Here is a 17,943-nt window from a genome sequence, read left to right as displayed (position 1 = left end):
AGAAAATACCCATCAGTGCTATTTCAAATGTTTAATAATTATAAAATACCTACCAGTATAATTTACAATGAAATAGTCAACAACTTCTTATTACTGAATTTTATATTTTGCAATCCAAAGTTACCTGCTGGTAGAGCATTAGCTATTGTTTCTTGAGCTGGGGGTGGAATTTCATTTTTTTGCACACTGGATGGTTTGCTAGTATTGTCTTTTTCTTCTTCCTCCTCCTCCTCCTCATCATAATCTTCTGCCAGTAAACTGGGACCTGGACCCTTTGAGGGTAGCGTTTTTGTTTCTGCATGCTCTGCTTTATCAAAAAAATCCGTGGGTAGCCTAGGAAAGGACACATGATATAAATATTTGTACTTTATAACAAAGCCAGTTACAGAACAGTGTTTGAAATCCAGTTACTTTGTGAACCCTAAGTATCTCCTACAGATAATGCAATATACTGAATAGTGTGCCTGCTAGCATAATATAAAATAACCACCACCTAAAAACCAACATGTAATTGTTGTTTTCTTTTGAAGCTCACCAGATATGGTCAAGTCAGTGCTACAAATACATTTATTGTACTAATTCTGTATTAAAATCTGCAGAACAAAAGGGTTTAAAAAAAATGTCCCACACCAAAGAGTAACTGCCCTATCATGTCCTCTGAAGCTACATGGATTCAGATACCAGTTTCATATTCACAAAGCAATGTGCATACATTTTACATACAGGGAAACCACTGATAGAAAAAAAACTTATGATAAAGTAGTTATATTAAGGTCACCTAAACCTTGGTAGCACAAAATTATAACAGAACATACGAATGGCCATACTGGGTCAGACCAAAGGTCCATCCAGCACAGTATCCTGTCTGCCAAAAGTGGCCAATGCCAGGTGCCCCAGAGGGAGTGAACCTAACAGGTAATGATCAAGTGATTTCTCTGTCATCCATCTCCACCCTCTGACAAACAGAGGCTAGGGACACCATTCCTTACCCATCCTGGCTAACAGCCATTAATGGACTTAACCTCCATGAATTTATCCAGTTCTCTTTTAAACCCTGTTATAGTCCTAACCTTCACAACCTCCTCAGGCAAGGAGTTTCCACAGGTTGACTGTGCGCTGTGTGAAGAAGAACTTCTATTTGTTTTAAACCTGCTGCCCATTAATTTCATTTGGTGGCCCCTAGTTCTTATATTATGGGAACAATAACTCTTCCTTATTCACTTTCTCCACACCACTCATGATTTTATATACCTCTAGCATATCCCCCCTTAGTCTCCTCTTTTCCAAGATGAAAAGTCCTAGCCTCTTTAATCTCTCCTCATATGGGACCCGTTCCAAACCCCTAATCGTTTTAGTTGCCCTTCTCTGAATCTTTTCTAGTGCCAGAATATCTTTTTTGAGAGGAGGAGACCACATCTGTATGCATACCATGGATTTATATAAGGGCAACAAGATATTCTCTGTCTTATTCTCAATCCCCTTTTAATGATTCCTAACATCCTGTTTGCTTTTTTGACTGCCGCTGTATACTGCATGGACGTCTTCAGAGAACTATCCACAATGACCCCAAGATCTCTTTCCTGATTAGTTGTATCTAAATTAGTCTCCATCATACTGTATGTATAGTTGGGGTTATTTTTTCCCAATGTGCATTACTTTACATTTATCCTCATTAAATTTCATTTGCCATTTTATTGCCCAATCACTTAGTTTTGTGAGATCTTTTTGAAGTTCTTCACAGTTTGCTTTGGTCTTAACTATCTTGACCAGTGTAGCATCATCTGCAAACTTTGCCACCTCTCTGTTTACCCCTTTCTCCAGATCATTTATGAGTAAGTTAAATAGGATTGGTCCTAGGACTGATCCTTGGGGAACACCACTAGTTACCCACTAGACCCATATTTTCAAAGCTGGGTGTCTAAACTGGGCATCTAAATAAAAGGCTTGATTTTCAGAGGTACTGAGCAGCCACACATTGAAGTCAGTAAAAGCTCAGCAGCTCTGAAAATTCAGGTCACATATTTAGGAACCGAAATATGGATTTTGAAGCATAACTTTAGGCATCCAAGGTAGAAAACATTGGTCTTTGTGTTTAAGATGTTAACGTAAGATACAAAGGAAACAGGCCCTTCTAAAAATAGCCAAACATGGGCAGCGGGTGAACCCTGAGCTCAGGGAGGCCAGCCCCCAGCTCGGCCCGCTCCTTCTGCCCAAGGTGCCCCCCCCACCAAAGGCCTTCCCAACCCTGGGCTGCCCAAGTGCCTCTAGTCCCAGAGTGCCAGGTGGGTGGCATCCCATCCTCCAGCCCCAGACTGCCAGGTTGGCGGGCAGTGCAGCCCCTGACCCTGCCCCAGAGAACAGGGAGGAGTCTCTGGCCAGCCCCCACTAGCCCCAGCCTGGGGCCCTGGCAAAGGAGAAAGAGTCCCCTGCAGCACAGCACCAGGAAGGAGGGTGCCTGGGGGCGGAGCATGGGCAGGGCCACACAGGGTTGTCTGGGGAGGCTCAGCCTCCCCTGGCCTTTGATACCCGCTGCCCATGACTAAAAATTTTAAGTAGTACAAGTTCCACAACTGTGTAATTCTACAAATAAATTTCTGAGAGTACTCCGCATAAGATTGAGCAAACACTAGCTGGCAAAGGAAAAGACTAGTCTCCCTCTGACAGATTGCCTATGGCACACCTACACTGCATTTTAAAACCCACGGCAGCAAGTCTGAGGGCCTAGGTCTACAGACTCATACTCAGGAGGCTCATGCTAAGGCACTAAAAAAAAAAAAAAAGCAGTGTCGACATTGTGGCCCAGGAAGGGAGGTGAGCTCCAGCCTGAGCATCTACACAGCTGTTTTTAACAACACAGCATGAGCCTGACTCTGTAGGCCTGGACTCAGACTTCCTGCTCTGGGTTTTCAAATGCAGCGTAGACACACCCCAAGAGACTGTCTCAGTCAAGATGAGCTCAAGTCTCCCTTCTTGAGCTTTTTCAAAAAGTGACATTGACAACCAAGTCCGAGCGCTAGAACGTTTGAAGGGTAAACTCCATTATCTCACAGGCAGTACTCGTCGCCCGATGAGGTTCAACGTGTACTTATCTGATCCAAAACTTTTTATAGAGGGAAAAATGTTAGAAAGAAACAGAGTGAAAGTACAACAAAATCTTTTTTTTTAAATCAGTTTCTCTCATGCTGCTTATCTTTTTACGCCATTTTTCTTTCCCTTGTCTTTTTTTAGCTTGTTAACTTATACTGCATTTTGCTCATTTTGTAGCTTCCACTAAAGCTTGGTAAGTAACTGTCCATTTGCCACTATGTAGGCCCAGACAGCATACTGTACGCTCTAGCGGCTGAGCACAATCAGATCAAACCAGAGAAACATGGACTGTCAAGCTCCTACCTGGGACTGCATTCCTCTAGGTCACCATAGGAGCAGGTCACAAAGCAGGCAGCTTTCAAGTACGTTTTCAGCAGGGTGCCATCTGGTGTCTCAGTTTTCCTCACCCTCAAATATTTCTCTCCTCAGCCTCTACCCCCGTGTTAGAAAACGGCAATAGAATGACTAAAAGGATTCTAAAATTTAACTACAATTTTCTTTATAAAACAGATCAGAGCAACTAGGTATGTACAAAACCAAAAAGATTAAGATGTGTGCTTTGAGCTCTTAGGGCAAGACTGTACATTCACAAAGTATAGCCCTGTAATGACAGGACGGGAATACTTGTTTTCTGACTGGTTCCGAGTCACTCCTAGAATTTTTATCTTACTCACACTGCTGAGAAAGTTGCTGCTAAACTATGGGTCTGCACCCATGGCAAGACTATATGAGGGAGGGGCTTATGGTGTCTACATCCTTACCCACAGAAGGTGCAGAGGTAGGGTGGAGGGGAAAAGTAAGAAAGGATACAGCTGTGGATAGGAGGAAGGGCAGTGTAGATACCAGTCTAACAGGTTATACTGGCTGTAGAATGGCCTTGCCTAATAGGGTACAGAATGTGAGTGAGGCCAAACAGCAAAAATTAAGATGTTTGTACCCTAATGCGAGGAGCCTAGGTAACAAAATGGAGGAACTGGAGTTACTGGTGCAGGAAGTGAAACCCGATATTATAGGGATAACAGAAACATGGTGGAATAGTAGTCATGACTGGACTACAAGTATTGAGGGGTATGTGCTGTTTCGGAAAGACCGAAATAAAGGCAAAGGTGGTGGAGTAGCACTGTATATCAATGATGAGGTAGAATGTAAAGAAATAAGAAGCAATGAAATGGATATGACGGAGTCCGTCTGGGCAAAAATTACATTGGGGAAGAAACTATTAGAGCCTCCCCTGGGATAGTGCTCGGGGTGGGCTATAGACCGCCATCTAATTTGGATATGGATAGAGCCCTTTTTAATGTTTTTAATAAAGTAAATACTAATGGAAACTGTGTGATCATGGGAGACTTTAACTTCCCAGATATAGACTGGAGGACGAGTGCTAGTAATAATAATAGGGCTCAGATTTTCCTAGATGCAATAGCTGATGGATTCCTTCAGCAAGTAGTTGCTGAACCGACTAGAGAGGATGCCATTTTAGATTTGGTTTTGGTGAGTAGTGAGGACCTCACAGAAGAAACGGTTGTAGGGGATAGTCTTGGCTCAAGTGATCATGAGCTAATTCAGTTCAAACTGAATGGAAGGATGTCATAAATATAAAGGGAAGGGTAAACCCCTTTGAAATCCCTCCTGGCCAGGGGAAAGCTCCTCTCACCTGTAAAGGGTTAAGAAGCTAAAGGTAACCTCGCTGGCACCTGACCAAAATGACCAATGAGGAGACAAGATACTTTCAAAAGCTGGGAGGAGGGAGAGAAACAAAGGGTCTGTGTGTCTGTCTATATGCTGGTTTCTGCCGGGGATAGACCAGGAATGGAGTCTTAGAACTTTTAGTAAGTAATCTAGCTAGGTATGTGTTAAATTATGATTTCTTTAAATGGCTGAGAAAAGAATTGTGCTGAATAGAATAACTATTTCTGTCTGTGTATCTTTTTTGTAACTTAAGGTTTTGCCTAGAGGGGTTCTCTATGTTTTTGAATCTAATTACCCTGTAAGATATCTACCATCCTGATTTTACAGGGGGGATTTCTTTATTTCTATTTACTTCTATTTTTATTAAAAGTCTTCTTGTAAGAAAACTGAATGCTTTTTCATTGTTCTCAGATCCAAGGGTTTGGGTCTATGGTCACCTATGCAAATTGGTGAGGCTTTTTATCCAACATTTCCCAGGAAAGGGGGGGTGCAAGTGTTGGGAGGATTGTTCATTGTTCTTAAGATCCAAGGGTCTGGGTCTGTAGTCACCTAGGCAAATTGGTGAGGCTTTTTACCAAACCTTGTCCAGGAAGTGGGGTGCAAGGTTTTGGGAAGTATTTTGGGGGGAAAGACGCGTCCAAACAGCTCTTCCCCAGTAACCAGTATTAGTTTGGCGGTGGTAGTGGCCAATCCAAGGACAAAGGGTGGAATATTTTGTACCTTGGGGAAGTTTTGACCTAAGCTGGTAAAGATAAGCTTAGGAGGTTTTTCATGCAGGTCCCCATATCTGTACCCTAGAGTTCAGAGTGGGGGAGGAACCTTGACAAAGGATTAACAAAAATAAATCTGCAACTAGGGTTTTTGATTTCAAAAGGGCTGACTTTCAAAAATTAAGGAAATTAGTTAGGGAAGTGGATTGGACTGAAGAATTTATAGATCTAAAGGTAGAGGAAGCCTGGGATTATTTTAAATCAAAGCTGCAGAAGCTATCGGAAGCCTACATCCCACGAAAGGGGAAAAAATTCATTGGCAGGAATTGTAGACCAAGCTGGATGAGCAAGCATTTCAGAGAGGTGATTAAGAAAAAGCAGAAAGCATACAGGGAGTGGAAGGAGGGAGGGATCAGCAAGGAAAGCTACCTTATTGAGGTCAGAACATGTAGGGATAAAGTGAGACAGGCTAAAAGTCAAGTAGAGTTGGACCTTGCAAAGGGAATTAAAACCAATAGTAAAAGGTTCTATAGTCATATAAATAAGAAGAAAACAAAGAAAGAAAAAGTGGGACCGCTAAACACTGAGGATGGAGTGGAGGTCAAGGATAATCTAGGCATGGCCCAATATCTAAACAAATACTTTGCCTCAGTCTTTAGTCTTATTAAAGAGGATCTTAAGGATAATGGTAGCATGACAAATGGGAATGAGGATATGGAGGTAGATAGACATTACCATATTTGAGGTAGAAGCGAAACTCAAACAGCTTAATGGGACTAAATCGGGGGGCCTAGATAATCTTCATCCAAGAATATTAAAGGAATTGGCACATGAAATTGCAAGCCCATTAGCAAGAATTTTTAACGAATCTGTAAACTCGGGTTGTACCGTATGATTGGAGAATTGCTAACATAGTTCCTATTTTTAAGAAAGGGAAAAAAAGTGATCCGGATAATTACAGGCCTGTTAGTTTGACAACTGTAGTATGCAAGGTCTTGGAAAAAATTTTGAAGGAGAAGGTACTTAAGGACATTGACTTCAATGGTAAATGGGACAAAATACAACATGGTTTTACAAAAGGTAGATCGTGCCAAACCAACCTGATCTCCTTCTTTGAGAAAGTAACAGATTTTTTAGACAAAGGAAAAGCAGTAGATCTAATTTACCTAGATTTTAGTAAGGTATTTGATACCGCGCCACATGGGGAATTATTAGTTAAATTGGATAAGATGGGGATCAATAGGAAAATTGAAAGGTGCGTAAGGAATTGGTTAAAGGGGAGACTACAACACGTCTTACTGAAAGGTGAACTGTCAGGCTGGAGGGAGGTTACCAGTGGAGTTCCTCAAGGATCGGTTTTGGGACCAATCTTATTTAATTTTTATTACTGACCTCAGCACAAAAAGTGGGAGTGTGCTAATAAAGTTTGTGGATGATACAAAGCTGGGAGGTATTGCCAATTTAGAGAACGACAGGGATTTCCTACAGGAGGATCTGGATGACCTTGTAAACTGGAGTAATAGTAATAGGATGAAATTTAATAGTGAGAAATGTAAGGTCATGTATTTAGGGATTAATAACAAGAATTTTAGTTATAAGCTAGGGACGCATCAATTAGAAGTAACGGAGGACAAAAAGGACCTTGGGTTATTGGTTGATCATAGGATGACTATGAGCTGCCAATGTGATATGGCCGTGAAAAAGCTAATGTGGTCTTGGGATGCATCAGGAGAGGTATTTCCAGTAGGGATAAGGAGGTTTTAGTACCATTATACAAGGCACTGGTGAGACCTCACCTGGAATACTGTGTGCAGTTCTGGTCTCCCATGTTTAAGAAGGATGAATTCAAACTGGAACAGGTACAGAGAAGGGCTACTAGGATGATCCGAGGAATGGAAAACCTGTCTTATGAAAGGAGACTCAAGGAGCTTGGCTTGTTTAGCCTAACTAAAAGAAGGTTGAGGGGAGATATGATTGCTCTCTATAAATATATCAGAGGGATAAATACTGGAGAGGGAGAGGAATTATTTAAGCTCAGTACCAATGTGGACACAAGAACAAATGGATATAAACTGGCCACCAGGAAATTTAGACTAGAAATTAGACGAAGGTTTCTAACCATCAGAGGAGTGAAGTTTTGGAATAGCCTTCCAAGGGAAGCAGTGGGGGCAAAAGATCTATCTGGCTTTAAGATTAAACTCGATAAGTTTATGGAAGAGATGGTATGATGGGATAAGATGGTTTTGCTAATTAAATATTCATGGTAAATAGGCCCAATGGCCTGTGATGGGATATTAGATGGGGTGGGATCCGAGTTACCCAAAAAAGAATTTTTTGTAGTATCTGGCTGATGAATCTTGCCCATATGCTCAGGGTTTAGCTGATCGCCATATTTGGGGTCAGGAAGGAATTTTCCTCCAGGGCAGATTGGAAGAGGCCCTGGAGGTTTTTCGCCTTCCTCTGTAGCATGGGGCACGGGTCACTTGCTGGAGGATTCTCTGCTCCTTGAAGTCTAAACTACGATTTGACGACTTCAATAGCATAGATATAGGTGTGAGGTTTTTTGCAGGAGTGGTGGGTGAAATTCTGTGGCCTGCGTTGCGCAGGAGGTCAGACTAGATTATCATAATGGTCCCTTCTGACCTACATATCTATGAATCTATGAAAAAACAAAACAAAAAGAAGGATTGTAGCTAGCAAAAGGCTGCAAAAATAAGTAAATGAAATGATCTACTTACCCAGACGCAGAAGTCTGTGGCTGGTCATTTGAACCTGAAAAACAGTCAAGAGTCACTTATGACTGCTTTGCTGTTAAACAAAAAATGGGAAAAACAAAATAAAAATTATATTTATAATGATGAGTAAGATTAAGTTTGTGGCATGGACATTTTTAGTAGATGTCACAGACAGGTCACGGGCAATTCAATGAAAAATTCATTGAAGCCCGTGACCCGTCCTTGATGTTTTCTAAAAATACCCGTAACAAAACGGGTAGCCTGGGTAGCTGCGGGGCTGGGCACTCCAGGGTCTCTTTCCGCTGGCGGCTCCAAGCTGCAGAGGTCTCCCCTGCCTCCTGCAGCAGCCAGGAGCTCTGGGGATCCTCCCTGCCGCCCACCATGGCTGGGAGCTGACAGGGTCCCCCCCTGCAGCAACCAGAAACGCCGAGGCTCCCCTTCTGCCGCCAGATCCCCCAGTTGTATACTCCAACAATCAGGAATCAATATTATGTTATCAACTTTTCCACATAAAAATACCCAAATTGAAATATACACCTTATACAGTGATTAATGCCCTACTAAATTCATGGTCTATTGTGATCAATTTTACAGTCATAGGATTTTAAAAATAGTCACTTTCGGGACTAAGATATTTACATCTGAAATTTCAGGGTGCTGTGAGGTGGGGGTCCTGACCCAAAAGGGCAGGGGGAGGAGGTCATGGATTGCCACCCTCTCACTTCTGTGCTGCCATCAGAGCTGGGCTGGGCTCTGAAGGTAGCAGCCACTGAGTTTCCTGCAGCTGGGGGAGTCTCCCGGAGGTGGGTCTGATCTTTCCCATGCTGCTGGGAGCACTCCAGCTGGGGGCTCCTAGCTGCTAGTCCTAGCCCAACTGGGGAAGGGCAGGATTTCCTCTTCACCTGCAAGGCCACTCTCAGAGCATCCAGCAACTGTGCCTTTCTTCATTCACTGTCTCTGCGCCAAAAACACCTGTCCATGCTTAGACACGGCTCTCTCTGCATCCACAGAGTTTGCTGGAATTGTCACACAGCACCAACCTGTAGCACAGGCAAAGTACAGTCCACTTCTTTCACAATCTTTTTGTAAGCAGTCAAAGCCAGGAATTGCATTAAGCAAGGTTAAATCCACCAACCAACAAGTGCATTTGTGCTGGGTCAAAAATACACACAGCTTTTAGGAACCCTGCTGCAGGTTGTTGAAACTTTTGAGCCATTTTTGCTATGTTGCTTGACGGTTCCCCATAGCAGTAGTATTGTCTGAGCTTCTTTGCCATGCAAGAAAACATCTGCCGAGCACTGGCATTTAAGTCAGTGTTATCAGAGTGATTTTCGTTTGACCGTGCTTCAGCCCAGAACAGTACATCCATTACTTTGTTTAAAGCTTGGTGGATTGTGATATATCGAGATTCAAACCAAGTGATTCAGTCCATCAGTCCTGTGGCATTCTTGGCAATGAACTGAACTTCCTCATTCAGTTGTGCACTGTTTAGAAGAGTTGAAAGGTCTGTTAAAACCTGCGTTTTTGGGGTCAGTGTCAGCTTTTCTGAGATGAACTCTGAGTAGTACTTCAGGTGAGCTGCATGACACTGTATAGCCCAAAAACAGGAATTCCAACAAGTAAACTGCTGGCTCTGGGGGAAGTGCAATTTTTTGTTCCCAGATTTCAGTCATTTTGGTCGTGTTTGCAATGTGCTGCCTGTATCAAAGTTTGCACGTAGGGCAGTGTTTAAAGATCTTTTTAATGTAGCTCACCAGTTTATCAACTTCACCAAACTCATCTCCAGAGCTCACTGACGAGAGAAATTATGTGTGTATTACATGTAATATGGACAGCATTTAGCATTAGACCTTGGAGAACAGATTTGAAAGATTTTGTCATGTAATCTGTCGCTTGTGAAAGCGGATACTTTGTTAAAGTCTGCAGCATATTTTGAAATAGTTTTAATTATCGCTTGAGACGCTGTAATGTAGTTAACAGCATCCAAGTAAACGTAGTCAGCGAGCATGGTTGTTAGCTTTCCTCTCTGTACATCTTCAGCCTTCTCAGAAATAAAAATCAAACAGAATGTGCAGTACATACTCGTCTTGATCATCAGTGGATTCATTAGAAATAATTGTAAAAGACTCACATAAATTAGAGACTTCATCTCCTCAAAATGTGTAGCAAAAAATCTTTGGAAGGTAGTCCTGTTGTAGCTTATTCGCACTTAGAAAGTGTGATACAGGAGGGCCAGTGAGCAGTGGGAGAGTGCTAGAGGGGAAATATATAAGCTCAAGGCTAATTAAGGCATGGTTCCCTGTAGACTAGGAAAGGTGGCTGCAGGTGAATTGGAGCACCTGCAGTCAATTAAGGCCCTATTAGGAACCTAATAAAACCCCTTGCTTCAGGCAGACAGGGGAAGAGGAGGAGGAAGGAGGAGAGAGGAATGGAGCTTGGAGGTGTACTGAGAGACTTGGAAAATCAGAGAACCAAAGTAAGGGGGACCCTGTTGCAGTAGGGGAGGGAGGTTCCCTTCCCCAGCATCTAAGGACTGCAGGTACCGTACCCAAGGGGGAAGAGGGTAAGAACCCGCAGAGGTTGAGAGGGGCTAGGGCTCAAAGTGAGGACCAAACCCAGACCCGTCCCCCGGTTCCCTCCTTTACCACCTTCCTGGGCCACTAGCAGGGCCATCGACGCCTCAAGAACAGGGGCAAGGGGTAGAATCTTAGCTCCCTGCCAAGAAAAGTGCAGGACCCACCAGACTAACATCAGCCATCTTATCACATAAGCAACTGGAATTTTGTATGTCCCGTTGAATGAATTTACATAGCCTTGGGTGATCGCATTTTTCCAACAGTATATTAGCACTTGCAAATGCATCCACAGGTTCCATTCTGAATAAATGATGGGTCTCAGAGCTCTCTGTTGAAACACTGCAACTTGCACAAAATAGTGTGTCACCACTGGCATGGAGAATTTGGCTTCCAAACTGTTTCACACGATCCACTGAGTAATGATTAGAGATTTTTTTTTTATTTACTCTGGACGCTCATTTTAAAGTAGTTTCACTTGTCTTCCAGTAGGCTACCAATTGAGATCACTACATTAGAAAACGGCCCCAATCCCCATATCTACCAATCAGTCAGTTGAGCCCTGACTTCTATTTGCTGCCCTAAAACATCAATCACAAAATCCTGTCAAGCACTTGACTTTCTTTTTCTTCAAATTGAAAAAAAGCTGCTAATTGCATCTGAAAGGAACACAGTGACCCGTTCTCCCCCCCCCACAGATGCAGAGCAATGGGGGCAGGAAATGAGCAGGGGGAAGGGGCGGAACTTCCTGTAGCCAGCAGAAGTGTCTGAGAGCAGCCATGCAAGGAAAGAGGAGATGCCCTCCCTCCCCAGCCAGGACTAGCAGCTAGAAGCCCCCAGCAGAAGGAAGAGATCAAATCAACCTCCTCAGAGCCCAGCTCTGAAGGCAGCAGCCGCAAAGCTTCTTTCAGCCAGGGGAAATTCCTGGAGGTGGGTCAGATCTCCCACCAAGAGCAGCCATGCAGGGGAAAAGAAAGTCCCATCCCTCTCCAGCCTGGCCGGGACTACCAACTAGGAGCCCCTTGCTGGGGTGCCCCCAGGAGTACGGAGGAAATCAGACCCCCCCCCTCTGGGAGCCTCTCCAGCAGCTGCCTTCAGAACCCAGCCCAGCTCTGCCGGCAGTGCAGAAGTGACACAAAGGAGAAAAGCCCAGCTCTGAAGGCAGCAGCCATGGAGCTTCTTGCAGCCAGGTAGGTTCCCGGAGGTGTGTCTGATCTCTCCCAGAGTGCGTTCATGCAGGGGAAGAGGAATCCCTCCCCATAAAAATAAAAAACATTTACCTTAATTTCATACATCTATAAATAAAATCATCAACAGAAAAGTCATAGTACCTACCTTCTCCCTCTTCCATAAAGGAGAAAGTGTTTCCGTAGCTGTGTTGGTCCCAGGTTATGAGAGAGACAAGGAACGTGATTTATTATCTTTTATTCCCTAGACATGAAGCAGCTCTGTGTAGCTTGAAAGCTTGTACCTTCCACCAACAGAGGATGATCCATAGAGAGAGATTACCTCACCCACCTTGTCTCTCTCATAAAGGAGAAAAGCATTCAAGACCTAGAAAGTCAGATTACAGTTCAGCAGTACGGAAATACTGAATAAATTTATCGCTTTACCTTTTGCTCTCTTTACTTCTTGGTTTTCTGTGTCAGAAACTTTTCTTTTGGCAGGATGAGATGATGATATGCTAATTGTAGGCCCAGGCACCGTCTGTTTAGCACCTTTTAACTCTGCAATTTTCTGTTTATAAAAAAGTTTGAATCAGCAAATAAAATTCAAGAGACTCTTCATTTCAAGACCTCAAAAAATTACTGTGGCTTAAGACTTGTCTACATTTAAAGCTCTGCAGTGGCGCAACCGTAGCGCTTCAGCGAAGATGCTACCTACACTGACAGGAGGGATTCTCCCATCGTTGTACGTAATCCACCTCCCTGAGGTGGTAGCTAGGCTGAGGTTGACCTAGCGCTGTATTCACCAAGGGTTACATCAGTTTAACTAAGTCATTCAGAGTCGTCAATTTCACACCCCTGAACGATGTAGTTCTATCGACCTAATTTTCTGTTTTCCACTTTGTTATACTTGTAGACCAGACCTTAGAGTTTAAAGTTCAGAATATTTAGAAACCTTATTAAAATAAAGTTACAGAACACGTTTTCACAACATGCACACCTCTGAAACACTGAAATTGATGTAATCAAGCTTACAAGAACTGAGGTAATGAAGGCTATGATAGTGGTGATCTAAGGTAGTGGCTCTACAAACTTTCCAGACTACTGCATGTACCCTTTCCAGTAGTGTGACTGGATACCCCCAAATTTCACCTCACTTAAACTACATGCTTACGAAATCAGACATAAAAATACAAAAGTGTCACAGCACACGAGTATTGAAAAATCATTTAATTTCTCATTTTACCTTATAATTATAAAATCAATCAGTTGGAATATAAATATAGCACTTACATTTCAGTGTATAATAGAGAGCAGTATAAACAAGTCACTGTCTGTATGAAATTTTAGTTTGTACTGACTTCGTTGCCTGTTGTAAAACTAGGCAAATATCTAGATGAGCTGATGTACCCCTGGAAGACCTCTGTGTCCCCACTGGTTCAGAACCACTGATCTAAGGTGAAGTAAGGAATGAAAGGGCAGGTCAACATTAGAAGCACTACATAGGTGCAGCTACACCGATGCAGCTGTGCCGCTGTAAGACATCTGGTGAAGACGCTCTATGCCAATGGGAGAGCACTCTCCCATCAGCATAATTACTTCACCTCCATGAGAAGCGGAAGCTATGTTGGCAGGAGAGCATCTCCTGCTGACATAGCACTGGTGTGGACAGCGCTTAGGTTGCTGTAACTTGTATTGCTCAGGGATGTCTTTTTCACACCCCTGAATGATATAAGTTAGATCGACTTAAGCAGTAGTGTAGACCTGCCCAAAGCTACAGGTACTTCAATGGTTGTAGGTACTGTAAATGCTATACAGTAAATGCTAGGATTGGTGATATAATCACTTTTTTTTTTTCAAACGAACAAACATGATGGCTCAAGAGATTGACAGTGGGGTCTTTCACCTTTAGATCATTGATTTAAATATGATCCAGGTCAGTACTGCCTAAAATTGATATCATCTCATGGCCCTTTGGTGGCCTGCATGAAATGAGTTGATGGGTTCACTTCAGTTCCCAAACGAGAAGTGTCCACATCACAAGTCACCATTAACTCAACCCTACAGATAGGGTTGGAAAATTTTTTGAATTTCAGATATCTGTCAGGGTCTATACCAAAACAATGCATTACATTCTAAAACCTCAAGACAACAATCACATCAGACTCAAAGCAATATTTTTTTTTAAATCTACACAACAGGATTGGGATTACATTTAAAAAAAAGTATAAAACACAAATTATAAGTGTTATCAAATTATATATTCCTGCATCTCTCTAATCTGTTCACATGCCATTATCTGTTAGTACATACCCTCTTAAAAATTGGAAATAAATTTCTGCCTTGCTACAAGATGTGCTTGAAGTCTCGATCTTTTTTAAAAACATTAGGTGCTAGTGAGATTATTTGCCAGTTGCAATGCATATATAGCATAATATTTTTTATAAATGAGAATTATGCTATAATATAGCCACATCCTAGCTTCTAAATAGAGTCCTTAACTTATTCAGAGGTTCAAGAGACCTGAAGTTAGACCACTACATTCTCCTTTGCACAATTATTACAAAAAATATTTGTAAATTCTATCATGAGATTAAAAAAGAAGCCCAGCAAAAACAAGACAAACAGGGAAAAAAAAAAAACCTCTCAACAGCAACAAGAACTCAGCCACAGTGCTACAAGAATCATGGCTGTTCATGGGAAAGTCTGAATTTCCAAAGCCCGAAATTCATCATCCTATTTCTTGCTCTTGCATATACCTAGTCCGCAACAGGTGTGCTTATTTTAGGATAGTCAACTTACTCATGACTGGAGCTAGTGGTTGTCATGTTAAGCTATGTGAAAAATCACGGTCTCATCTTGGGGAGGAAAAGGTAAGTCATTTATTAGTGATAAAGCCAGAAGTATTAACTGTGAAACAAGGGAATTTAAAGTAAGAGTTTAAAATAATTTACTAACATTTAATAGTTTAAAACCATCAGCACCTACAGTTCAGCATCACAGCAGAGGTAGTGCTAGGAGAAGACAGGAGAAACCTGCTGCTATCTCTTAAGTGCTGCTTTTCTGCTCAGAAAAGGCAGCAGAAGTGTACAGACACCATCAGCTATGTAAGTTTTCACTTAAAAAAACCCAAACAATAATAGATCACAGAATCCGTGTCTCTCTGACAACCTATTTCTTTAAGCTTTAGATTTTTACCTTCCATGCAACCCAGTTTCTCATGTGCCAGCTCAGTGAAATTTGTTCAATCATGACTACTCAACATACAAATGCAGTAGTCACCAAAAGTCACACAGTTATTGATATATTCTGTTTAAAGAGATGAATCAAAGAATCCATAACAATCCATAACTTTCATGGTATTTGAACTACCTAGTTTAATCTCTGAATGTTCTATAAAACAGTAGTAGCTGTTTTGATTCGTACAAGACAGACTTGAAAAAAAATGCATTTAAAAATTATATCCAAGACAGAGTCTAAAGCCATCAATTACTAGCACTCCACCAATATAAGACCCAGCTCCTTGCTTCACTAAGGTTTTGCCTTCACTTAAAAAAAAAATTTTTTTTTTTTTAAAACCACATGCTAGTTAACACAAAGCAATAAATACATGCTAAAATCCTAGTATTGACAAGGCAGCTTGTAATTTTCAGATGTGTTAGCAGGTCAAGATATCCATGAGGCACACCTGCTAGCATAAGTGGAAAAAAAAAAACCAAACAAACAAACAAGCTGCCTTGCCCACACTAGGATTTTACCAAATCACTGTATCATCGAACACCTGGTTTAAAAAAAAAACAAAAAAAAACCACACCCACCATTTTTCCTAGGGTGAATGTACCTTGACAATACCCCTGACAAAATCAAGTACCTATCACCTGGGAGTTCAGCTAACTTGACACATTGTTAAACAGATGTTTACATTTTAAAATTACAGAAAATGTCTCCAAGGTTATATCTATAATGCAAAAAAACACCAGTATCTGGCCCAGTGTCAGCTGACTCGGGCATGCGGGGCCATAAAATTGCAATACAGATATTCAGGCTTGGGCTCCAGCTCGTGCATCTACACTGCAATTTTATAGTCCTGAAGCTGATCTCAAGTTAGCTGACATGGACCACTCATTGAAACACAGACATTACCCCAAGTTACAAATAGAAACCTACTGACAATTTGCAAATAGATTCCATATATGGCCCTGTAAATGTTGTAATAGTTATTAAACACCTGCATGTATGACTTGCCTTGATGGCTCACTCCCCCAAAAGATGGAGTGCCACTATCACTTCATCAATGCACAATTTTTTTAAATGGTACAAGTTCCCATCATCACATCAGCTATCTAATCTAGAATCTGTACAAGTTACACAAACACAAAGATTACAAACTGTTCTCATAAATCTTGTTATATTGTCAAAGTCTTACCTCTTTGTGTTGTTTCCCTAGTATGTGTGTTTGCCACAAAAGTTCACCCTTAATCTGGGTGTTGCACAAAGTACAGCTTAAGTGCCCCAAACGATTATATGTACATTTCTAAGTTGAGGAAATATTTCAAGATCATACATAACCCTCAAAATTATAATTCTGAAATTCCAATTTGTAGATACTTTTAAAACACTATTTTCAAAGGGATGCTGAGGAAGTGAAGCCCACAGCTTAAGCATTCTTAAAAACATTCCATTACTATTACGTTTCAGGGTTTCAATTTATAAGCAAAACACTATATTGTGCTAGGCAGGAGTGTCCAAATTGTGTTACCACTGGTGTACCATCCATTCATTTCAAAACAATACTGTAAGATGGTACATGAACCAATGAAGTTTAGGAGACACTGTGCCATTGCAGGTTTCAGAGTAACAGCCGTGTTAGTCTGTATTCGCAAAAAGAAAAGGAGTACTTGTGGCACCTTAGAGACTAACCCATTTATTTGAGCATAAGCTTTCGTGAGCTACAGCTCACTTCATCGGATGCATCCGATGAAGTGAGCTGTAGCTCACGAAAGCTTATGCTCAAATAAATGGGTTAGTCTCTAAGGTGCCACAAGTACTCCTTTTCTTTTTGCCATTGAAGGAGGACTACTAGAACATCAAATGGTACAAGAATAGATGTGTAATTTCAAAATATTTGTAATGCCTTCAAGTAGACAAGATTTATAATGTACTAATTAACAGCATTCATTCTATATCATGATCCAATAGCACAGACCCCTGCACTGGTGCAGAGCTGCCCGGATTTTAATGAGATGTCAGACGGGGCCAGTGCTTGCAGACTGTGATGCAGGATCAGGGCCTATCACTAAGGAAAGGTGACACTGACTGGCAGCTTCGCTGTCCCAGCTAGTTAAGGACAAAGCATAATCGAACAGAAGTAAGGGAGGTTTTCCTCCTGGGGTGTAACTATCCCTCCAGATCTCCACCACACAGCTAAGGAAACCAGCCCCTCACAGGCGCCGGTCACTGTTCCGGGGGGAAGGGGTCGAGTCCAGGAACGTTTGCGAGGGTTTCTCTGGTTCGGGCACGAGGGGAGCATCGCAAACGCGGGGCTTTCCCCGGGAACCCAGAAAAGTCCGGACTTGTTCCCGGCTCAGCGCGGGGCAGCCAGAGCCACAGTCCGCCGTGCAGCGGCCCGGGGGGACTGGAGGGAGGCCGGCGGGGGGGGGGGGGGCAGGCGGGACCCTGAGTCTAGGCAGGATCTTCGTTATTTTTATTACTAAGAGCGCGGGGGGGGGGGAAGGGTAGAGTCCCCCCCGCCCGGCACCAGCCCCCGGCGGTCTCGGCGCTATTGACGCGAAGCCGCTGAACCTCCGGGGCGGGCCGGGAAAGGATATTTAGCGAACGGCGCCTCGATTCGCTTCTTCCCGGCGCTTTGTCGCTGCTTCTCCCGCATGAGCCGCCGCAGCTCGTCCTGCTGCACCAGCTTCCGCTCCGAGCCCGGCCCCGCCGCCGCCGCCATCTTGCCCCGGAAATGCCCCCCGCCGCCACT

The 17,943-nt window shown here is 42.7% G+C and overlaps 1 protein-coding gene across 1 annotated transcript in view; it reads right to left on the bottom strand.

The window, feature by feature from the left end:
* ZNF830 (zinc finger protein 830) overlaps positions 1–17,943 on the bottom strand; it is a 31,456-nt gene extending 13,513 nt beyond the window's left edge. The window contains exons 1-5 of the mRNA XM_075125559.1: positions 17,789–17,943; positions 16,387–16,486; positions 12,408–12,531; positions 8,225–8,258; positions 125–333 (exon numbers count right to left, since the gene is read on the bottom strand). Coding sequence (XP_074981660.1) covers positions 125–333; positions 8,225–8,258; positions 12,408–12,531; positions 16,387–16,486; positions 17,789–17,913 — 592 coding nt within the window. The 5' untranslated portion in view covers positions 17,914–17,943. The remainder of the gene's footprint in view (positions 1–124; positions 334–8,224; positions 8,259–12,407; positions 12,532–16,386; positions 16,487–17,788) is intronic.

Source organism: Caretta caretta, chromosome 2, assembly GCF_965140235.1.
Source record: "Caretta caretta isolate rCarCar2 chromosome 2, rCarCar1.hap1, whole genome shotgun sequence".
Classification (NCBI taxonomy): domain Eukaryota; kingdom Metazoa; phylum Chordata; order Testudines; family Cheloniidae; genus Caretta; species Caretta caretta.
Note: the sequence above shows the minus strand (reverse complement) of the source record. Positions and strands in the feature narration are given on the sequence as shown.